The following is a 10,813-nucleotide window of genomic DNA, read 5'->3' on the forward strand; positions in this document are numbered from 1 at the left end:
GTAGCTTTGATAACAGAACTTATATAACAGGTGATATGACACTTATAACAGAATTTATATAACAGGTGTTATAGCATTGAGAACAGAATTTATAAAACAGGTGTTGTAGCATTGATATCAGAACTTATATAACAGGTGATATGACACTTATAACAGAATTTATATAACAGGTGTTGAGACATGATAACATATAATCTATAAAACAGGTGTTATGACACAAATAACAGAAATTATATTACAGGTGTTGTAGCATTGATAACATATTTCATATAACAGGTGATATGACATTGATAACAGAATTTATATAACAGTTATTATAACACAGATAACAGGAGAGGTAACAAACAGAATTTTATTCCTCATTCATAATACTTCTATTCTTTGCGATTGAATTTTATCGATAATCAATAACACTTTTACGGTGTAGGAATAATTACACGTAAAAGATTAGTTACCTGTGGTAATACAAATACAACAAAAATATGTCTACATTAGATATCATAAAAATCCGGATCAGAATTATACACAGATATACATGTATTATATACTGTGCAACCAAAATTTCATAGAAATGATTAATTAGTGTTAAGGAACTGGTTATAAATCAAACTGTTATATCAAATAAAAAAAATACACACATGGGACAGATGTTTATAATATCATAATATCATAAAATCATATAAAGTAATATTGGTGAATATCTCTATAAGCATATTTTTTATCTTCTTTTCATCTTGAGACTGGAATTACAATATTCACACTGACTAACTGGAATTACAATATTCACACTGACTAACTGGAATTACAATATTCACACTGACTAACTGGAATTACAATATTCACACTGACTATCTGGAATTACAATATTCACACTGACTAACTGGAATTACAATATTCACACTGACTAACTGGAATTACAATATTCACACTGACTAACTGGAATTACAATATTCACACTGACTAACTGGAATTACAATATTCACACTGACTAACTGGAATTACAATATTCACACTGACTAACTGGAATTACAATATTCACACTGACTAACTGGAATTACAATATTCACACTGACTAACTGGAATTGCAATATTCACACTGACTAACTGGAATTACAATATTCACACTGACTAACTGGAATTACAATATTCACACTGACTAACTGGAATTGCAATATTCACACTGACTAACTGGAATTGCAATATTCACACTGACTAACTGGAATTGCAATATTCACACTGACTAACTGGAATTACAATATTCACACTGACTAACTGGAATTACAATATTCACACTGACTAACTGGAATTACAATATTCACACTGACTAACTGGAATTACAATATTCACACTGACTAATTGGAATTACAATATTCACACTGACTAACTGGAATTACAATATTCACACTGACTAACTGGAATTACAATATTCACACTGACTAACTGGAATTACAATATTCACACTGACTAACTGGAATTACAATATTCACACTGACTAATTGGAATTACAATATTCACACTGACTAACTGGAATTACAATATTCACCTTGACTAACTGGAATTACAATATTCACACTGACTAACTGGAATAATCATATTCACACTGACTAACTGGAATTACAATATTCACACTGACTAACTGGAATTATATTCACACTGACTAACTGGAATCATAATTGCCTTGCTGAGAGATGTATTCTCTTTCATTATCTGGGAAATCAAAAATATTCAGTCTGAATCTCTCATCCAAGAAATTATAATTCATTTGTATTCAGCTTTTATGAGTCTGATAATACCAAATACATCTTGAACAAGAAAGATACTTATCACTCTAAAAAGCACATAAGGGCCTCCCACATAATGATCAGTGAGACAGCAACCAGCTACAATCAAGAGACCCAACAACAAATGTTACCCCTACAGTCCATGGGTGATAAATTCCTTGACTATACTGGAGGTATCACATACACTTTGGCAGAATATCATAATACATTAACTGTTTAGGTATAATCACAGCAAACTTGACCCTATACAAAACAATGTTCATTTGACTATCTCAAGAGACAATGCAATATTTATGAAATATCTTTCATCTTGACTTTATGTGATGAAAAACAACTATAACTACAGACTGTTTTAATAAGAGGCCAACAAGGCCTGCATTGCTCACCTGGATTTGTGGCTGAAATTGCTTCATGCAAACTTAAGGAAAATGAGTAATTAATTTCCAAGCACACAACACACACTACATCTTTTTCTGACAAAGCAATGAACAGACGGACACACAAACCAAACAAAGCCTGTGGTATGGCAAGAGATCATTGGTCCTTTGGACCAGGTTATCAAAAAACGACACTTTCCATCATGACTACTTAGAAAAGATCTTTTAAATCTTTTTTTTTCTTTTTGGCATGATTTTACTTGAGAAAGAGCTATATTATATATTTTGAATTCTTGCTCCTATATATATTGAAATACGACATGGCTAAAAATGATATGTTCTGGTTTGACTAACAAATAGTGAAATTTGTGTGTAGCAAAGTAGACTTGCAGTACATCACATTTATGCAGTGATAAGCCAAGGGGCCATAACAATATACACTGTGTATATCTCGCTCAAAGTCAGAAGGTGGGCTTATTGCAGGAAATGAATTCCATAGTGAATCTACTGAACAGAACTAAAAAAATGATGGGCAAATCATCAGACATTGGCTCATTGCTTGATAAATATGGTTATCTAATGCACCATGTTAAAAAATGTTTCAACTACTGTATGTCAACAATTTGGAATCTTCTGAATTTGGTTTAGTCGATGAAATGAAGTTCATTGGACGGATCAACACCATAGTTTTCCTTGTGTGTATTGAAGAGGTCTCTGAGAGCTGCTAGGTACTGGGCATGGAGTTGGTCAATTTGTGTCTGACTGGGCCTGTCCACTTTTTCTACATCGATCGGTGCTCCAACTGCAAAGGGAGATAATTTACCTAAGATTTTCAAACTTCCTCTGCTAAAGTATATTTATCAATTCTAAAGTAGTATTTATTCATGCAGAGAAACTCAAGATCTAATGTGAGTCTCCACTCATATGAGGTTTACAAGAAAAATATGTAAAATGCTCAAACATGCCTGTCTTGAACAAGCTGAAATAAATTGGTGAAAATTTTCACAAATAAAATATAACTAAATTCTTGTCCTTTTATTTAAAGTATACTTTTTAAATAAACGTTACAAAAAAAAATGATATCCTGGTCATATTAAAAAATTATCCACATATGATTTTTCTCATTTATGACTTAATGTAATTTTAAAGTATTTGACAACTTCACAATAATTTCCTGACATCGCCATAACACAGGTGAAATAAGGTTAAACATAAAGATGCAACAATGATATAATAACTGAATAAAGAAATATTGAAATAATACTCAAATCATGTTGATTTCAAAAAGATGCTTAACATATGATATTTCATCATGATTCTTACTGACAAGACTGATCATCTGATTTGTGAACCAATCAATCCAAAGATTAAAATAGAACAGTTAATTCTGAATCATCTATAAACAGATTTGAAAAGAAGAAATCAATTCACTGTGTCCTACTGCCGTAAATTACTTACTGACTGTATTGATGGCCTGACGATAGGGTACAAGTCCATATGTGTAATTGAACACGCCACGTCCATGGAAAACAGGGGGAGAGAACCCTAAATATCTAGTCATAACGTTCTGAAGGCGACGGAGGAAGGAGCCAGGAGGATTTTCCATTTGATGATACAAATTAAGTTCACCAAAGGAAAACGTTGGCACCAGGGAGGTCCTACAGCAGAGAAATACATCAAATAATGGTCCAGATAGACTGCTGACCATGTGAAAATAAAATAAAATATATATACATGTATATGAAGTCGATCCAGTTTTGGATCCACATTTAATGTGACATTTTTCACTTTTGACCCTGATTCCATTCCGATCCAGTTTCTAATCTCACACATAAAGCTATTTTTACTACATTTACAGTAAATTATTGATTCTAGCCTCTCCAATTCCAGGTTATGGTTTTAGTTCACACTGTTTTCACAAAGCTCCTAGACCGCCTGTGTTTTATAACTTACCGTCTCTGACCCTGTCCTCATTTCTCAAGTTTCCACATTGTTCACACACCTCAGGTTTTTATAACTTCCTGTCGCTAACCTTGACCTCACTGACCTCATTTCCAATACAGCTCCCATATCTCCTGTGTTATATATCTTCCTGTCTCTGACCTTGACCACACTTACATAGTTTTCACACAGCTCCCAGACCGCCTGGTTTTATATCTTCCTGATTCTGACCTTGACCTCACTTACCTAGTTTCCACACAGCTCCCATACCTCTTGTGTTTTATATCTTCCTGTCTCTGACCTTGACCTCAATGACCTAGTTTCCATGCAGTTCCCAGACCTCCTGTGTTTTACATCACCCTGTCTCTGACCTTGACCTCAATGACCTAGTTTCCATGCAGTTCCCAGACCTCCTGTGTTTTACTTCGCCCTGTCTCTGACCTTGACCTCAATGACCTAGTTTCCATGCAGTTCCCAGACCTCCTGTGTTTTATATCTTCCTGTCTCTGACCTTGACCTCACTTACCTCATTTTCACACAGCTCCCATACTGCCAGTGTTTTATATCTTCCTGTCTCTGACCTTAACCTCACTGACCTAGTTTCCATCAAGTTCCCATACTTCCTGTCTTTTATATCACCCTGTCTCTGACCATGACCTCACTGACCTAGTTTTCATGCAGTTTCCATACTTCCTGTATTTTATATCTTCCTGTCTCTGACCCTGTCCTCATTTCTCGAGTTTCCACATTGTTCACACACCTCAGGTTTTTATATCGCCCTGTCTCTGACCTTGACCTCACTGACCTAGTTTCCACACAGCTCCCACACTTCCTGTGTTTTATATTGCCCTGTCTCTGACCTTGACCACACTTACCTAGTTTCCACACAGCTCCCATACCGCCAGTGTTTTATATCTTCCTGTCTTTGACCTTGACCTCACTGACCTAGTTTCATTGCAGTCCCCATATCTCCTGTGTATTCAATGTTCCACTCTGACACATTGATATTGCCTATATTTATGGTGGTGTTAATTTTCCGTTATTACCAAGATTTATCCTGATAACACATTTCATCCATACTTACCTTAAATTTTCCATTTTCAGACTGTTTCCCACTTTAACTCACCAAATCACACTGCTATATTACTATTTATCACTATCACTCCATTTTCTATACCCACCCCGTTTCCAAGGCCATTTTGATGAATCCCTTGCGTTTGTTGAGCTTAAGGTTGAATCTGCCTGGAAACGCCTCCAGGGCCTCCAAGGCCCCGCCGACAACCAAAACTAGAGCATTTCCAGTCCCATTCTCTCGTAGCAGGAAGTTCATACTGCTCTTGGTTACTGCTACTGTACCTATCATCAATATGATCAGAGACAAGTTAAAACTGTTAAGGAATTTTTCAAATGTTTTAGCAATCATTTAATCAAAACCAAAACTGATACAGTGCACTAAAGTATAATGGAGACTTCATAATCACAGTATGGATGGACAGACAGACATCCGTACGAAAAAAATTATATGAACAGACTGACTTCAGTACAAAATAGATGTGATACCTTATATCAATACAAAGATAACTTAGATGCTATGAGTGCAGATAGACAGATGTCAATCCTAACCCTCATGTTGTGTGGGTGGACTGACACTGACAAAGTAAAACCTGATGTTGTGAGGGTGGACTGACATTGACAAAGTTAAACCAGATGTTGTGAGGGTGGACTGACATTAACAAAGTTAAACCAGATGTTGTGAGGGTGGACTGACACTGACAAAGTTAAACCTGATGTTGTGAGGGTGGACTGACACTGACAAAGTTAAACCAGATGTTGTGAGGGTGGACTGACATTGACAAAGTTAAACCAGATGTTGTGAGGGTGGACTGACATTGACAAAGTTAAACCAGATGTTGTGAGGGTGGACTGACATTGACAAAGTAAAACCTGATGTTGTGAGGGTGGACTGACACTGACAAAGTAAAACCAGATGTTGTGAGGGTGGACAGACACTGACAAAGTAAAACCAGATGTTGTGTGGGTGGACTGACACTGACAAAGTAAAACCAGATGTTGTGAGGGTGGACTGACACTGACAAAGTAAAACCAGATGTTGTGAGGGTGGACTGACACTGACAAAGTAAAACCTGATGTTGTGTGGGTGGACTGACACTGACAAAGTAAAACCAGATGTTGTGAGGGTGGACTGACATTGACAAAGTTAAACCTGATGTTGTGTGGGTGGACTGACATTGACAAAGTAAAACCTGATGTTGTGTGGGTGGACTGACACTGACAAAGTAAAACCTGATGTTGTGTGGGTGGACTGACATTGACAAAGTAAAACCAGATGTTGTGAGGGTGGACTGACATTGACAAAGTTAAACCAGATGTTGTGAGGGTGGACTGACACTGACAAAGTAAAACCTGATGTTGTGTGGGTGGACTGACACTGACAAAGTAAAACCTGATGTTGTGTGGGTGGACTGACACTGACAAAGTTAAACCAGATGTTGTGAGGGTGGACTGACACTGACAAAGTAAAACCTGATGTTGTGAGGGTGGACAGACATTGACAAAGAAAAACCAGATGTTTCATAAATACAAAGCTAACCAGATATTGCTCAATAATGTTATGAGTATGGACAAACTCAAGTTAAGTGAGTATGGAGGAGTGAAATCTACACAAAAGATAACACAGATGTGAGTATGGATGGACAGGGATCTGTGATTTCCATCAGACCTGTAACATGACTATGGCTGCTGATTGGTTTACCTGATAACATTAGGTAATCCCTATATACTGGAAACATGAAGTGACCTCCAAGGACTAACAAGTAGGAAGTAATTCCAGGAAATATCCTACTCCAGCCAGAACCTTCTGAAGCAAAATGGACGAATGCACTTGTACTCATTATTCCATGTGGATGAAATCCTAAAATATAATTTTTCTGAGGGCTCAATTCAGCTGTTTTGATCAATTTCGCAGGAAAATAGTCCTTTAAGTATTCCCAAATTCTCCATCTCCTCACCGAGTCTGACCTTCGACCTCCACGTTCCGGTACATCCCTGTCGTAATACATCCATGCAAGGTATAAAAGCATAAGGTAGTAGTATTGAGTGAAAAAGAGGATGTAGATGGTCAGGAACAGACAGGAAAATCCAAGAAACAGAAAGCATAGGGTGTACTGGGTAACGGCAAGAGTCTGTAGACGGCGTTCAAACGGCACTCGCAGGGGAGCAAACTCTATACCCAGAATCTTCACCATGGCTGAATCTGCAGATAAGGAAAATTAAAAAAAATATATATATTACATACAGGTAAGAATATGATGTACATAAAAATGACAAATAATTACAATCTACTCGGGTTTATCTACAGAGTTAAGTATAGTCAACTCAGGGAGATATACGGTAAACAAAACCTGGTACAGGTAGGTATAATACACACTAGTAGGTATAATACACACTAGTAGGTATAATACACACAGGTAGGTATAATACACACAGGTAGGTATAATACATACAGGTAGGTATAATACACACAGGTAGGTATAATACACACAGGTAGGTATAACACACACAGGTAGGTATAATACACACAGGTAGGTATAATACACACAGGTAGGTATAATACACACAGGTAGGTATAATACACACTAGTAGGTATAATACACACAGGTAGGTATAACACACACTAGTAGGTATAATACACATTAGGTATAATACACACAGGTAGGTATAATACACACTAGAAGGTTTAATACATACAGGTAGGTATAATACACACAGGTACATATTATACATACCGGTAGGTATAACACACACAGGTAGGTATAATACACACTAGTAGGTATAATACACACAGGTAGGTATAATACACACTAGTAGGTATAATACACACAGGTAGGTATAATACACACAGGTAGGTATAATACACACAAGTAGGTATAATACACACAGGTAGGTATAATACACACAGGTAGGTATAATACACACAGGTAGGTATAATACACACTAGAAGGTATAGTACACACAGGTAGGTTTAATACATACAGGTAGGTATAATACACACAAGTAGGTATAATACACACAGGTAGGTATAATACACACAGGTAGGTATAACACACACAGGTAGGTATAATACACACAGGTAGGTATAATACATACAGGTAGGTATAATACACACAGGTAGGTATAATACACACAGGTAGGTATAATACACACAGGTAGGTATAATACACACAGTTAGGTATAATACACACAGGTAGGTATAATACATACAGGTAGGTATAATACACACAGGTAGGTATAATACATACAGGTAGGTATAATACATACAGGTAGGTATAATACACACACTACACACAGGTAGGTATAATACACACAGGAAGGTATAGTACACACAGGTATGTATAGTACACAGGTAGGTATAATACACACAGGTAGGTATAGTGCACACAGGTATGTATAGTACACACAGGTAGGTATAATACACACAGGTAGGTATAATACACACTAGTAGGTTTAATACATACAGGTAGGTATAATACACACAGGTAGGTATAATACATACAGGTAGGTATAATACACACAGGTAGGTATAATACACACAGGTAGGTATAATACATACAGGTAGGTATAATACACACAGGTAGGTATAATACACACTAGTAGGTATAATACACACTAGTAGGTATAATACACACAGGTAGGTATAATACACACAGGTAGGTATAACACACACAGGTAGGTATAATACACACAGGTAGGTATAATACACACAGGTAGGTATAATACACACTAGTAGGTTTAATACATACAGGTAGGTATAATACACACAGGAAGGTATAGTACACACAGGTATGTATAGTACACACAGGTAGGTATAATACACACAGGTAGTTATAATACATACAGGTAGGTATAATACACACAGGTAGGTATAGTACACACAGGTATGTATAGTACACACAGGTAGGTATAGTACACACAGGTAGGTATAATACACACAGGTAGGTATAATACATACAGGTAGGTATAACACACACTAGTAGGTATAATACACACAGTTATGTATAGTACACACAGGTATGTATAGTACATACAGGTAGGCATGATACACACTGGTAGGTATAAAACACATAGGTAGGTATAGGATACACTATTAGGTATAATACATACAGGTAGGTAAAATACAGCTAAGTACACACATGTTGGTATAATACACACAGATACTAGTATGAATAGTTCACACAGATTGGTATAGGGTGGTCGGGTGGTGCAGTGGTAATGCCCCGCCTTTCACCTAGCCGTCTGGGGTTCGATTCCCAGAATGGATGTGAAAAGGTATGGAGTCACCTGCCCGACCATGTTTGTTTTCCCTGGGTACTCCGGATTCCTCCCACACTAAGACCCCTCACGCGCTTCCATCCGAGCCAACAAGAGTGATAAGTATAAGTTGGAAAAACTTGCTTCGCAATTGTTGTAAAATAAATAAAGATTATCTATATCTATATGGGCATAATACACACAGGCAAATAAAATAAACACACCGGTAGGTACACACAGGTATGTATATAGCATAAAGATAGATATAGCAGTATCACACACTGGCAATTAAAGTACACAATTAGGCTGATTATGTACGTACAATATTATCTCTGATAATGTTACCTGTTACGTAACGGAAGCAGATATGTCACATCTACATCGCTGATGCTGTTAACAAACGTGACCACCACCACAGGGCGCTTAAGTACGTTAAGTATACCCCTCTACCCCGCTGTAACTTGATTTAAAGATCCTAGGTCACCAATATAAAGTTCGTGTGTGAACAGTTTGCTTACCTGTTAAACAGTTTCTTATCCAAAATTATATTTATATGTCGCGCGTAGCTGCACACTTCCCGAGGACGTTTCTCGGGTTGACTTGAACTCCCTCGATAAATGTCCAAAATTTCTTGGTCTAAATTGTAGTGCGTTGACAGCACAGCACGCTTCCAGGTAAATCAACTAAAGGGAACTAGTTATAACAATTTATGAACGTCTAGATAGTGTCGATTCCTACCCACTTCTTTTCAGTCGAGACTTTACCCAGTTAAAGTCCGAGGCACTTATCTACGCTATCACGCCACGAGGTGTTCCGAGCGATTTGATCAAGGTCGTGCATGCGTTAAAGATGCATATTATGCAGTTTAGTTCATGGAAAACTATTGTGTTCATTGAAGCGTGAAGTCATCGACTCTCTTGTGATGCAACAACTATTTATATGAGTTCATTTTTATGCAAAAAAACAAAGTTTAAATCAATCAGCAGTTTCAAAAAAATAACATACGAAAAAATATACGTAAATGTTGTATATAATATAATATTTCACATCAATAAAAGATAACTCACGTTGCTATTCTTTGCAAAAATGTCGGTGATTATCAAACGTTAGTTAAAAATATTTATCATAAGGTTTATACTTCAGTGGAAAATATTCGACTTTTTACGGTCAATTTTGAAAAGTATTTTGGGAGAAACGCGTATGATAAATTGATGGGGCGGATAAAGAAAATTTCTGAACGGTGGAGCGATATTTATGAATGTTTTTCTAAAATGTCTCCGTTACAAAATTAGGAAAGTACACGATATATAACGTTTAATACTTATTTATTTCTATGTGTAGTACATATTAGGAATTGAATATATTTGCCGTTACATACTTCATATT

At 36.5% G+C, this 10,813-nt stretch overlaps 1 protein-coding gene across 1 annotated transcript; it reads right to left on the bottom strand.

Annotated features, from left to right (window-relative positions):
- Positions 1 to 1,520: 1,520 nt before the first annotated feature.
- On the bottom strand, positions 1,521 to 10,177 carry LOC132550431 (2-acylglycerol O-acyltransferase 2-B-like). Its single transcript, XM_060214499.1, has 5 exons — positions 9,946 to 10,177; positions 6,873 to 7,373; positions 5,281 to 5,455; positions 3,617 to 3,816; positions 1,521 to 2,960 (listed from the first exon to the last, which is right to left on the bottom strand). The coding sequence occupies exons 2-5, from the start codon at positions 7,363 to 7,365 to the stop codon at positions 2,803 to 2,805; spliced, it is 1,026 nt and encodes a 341-aa protein (XP_060070482.1). The 5' UTR covers positions 7,366 to 7,373; positions 9,946 to 10,177; the 3' UTR covers positions 1,521 to 2,802.
- Between the last annotated feature and the right edge of the window lie 636 nt (positions 10,178 to 10,813).

Source organism: Ylistrum balloti, unplaced genomic scaffold, assembly GCF_031769215.1.
Source record: "Ylistrum balloti isolate Yb309-2 unplaced genomic scaffold, AGI_CSIRO_Ybal_v1 Utg370124, whole genome shotgun sequence".
NCBI classification, from domain to species: Eukaryota; Metazoa; Mollusca; class Bivalvia; order Pectinida; family Pectinidae; genus Ylistrum; species Ylistrum balloti.

Coding starts and splice junctions, on each gene's coding strand:
- LOC132550431 (XM_060214499.1), bottom strand. CDS start 7,365: ATGGTGAAGATTCTGGGTATAGAGTTTGCTCCCCTGCGAGTGCCGTTT. Junction 5,456..6,872: donor GGATTACCTAATGTTATCAG/GTAAACCAATCA, acceptor TATTGATGATAG/GTACAGTAGCAGTAACCAAG. Junction 2,961..3,616: donor TCAGGCCATCAATACAGTCA/GTAAGTAATTTA, acceptor CTCCCTTTGCAG/TTGGAGCACCGATCGATGTA.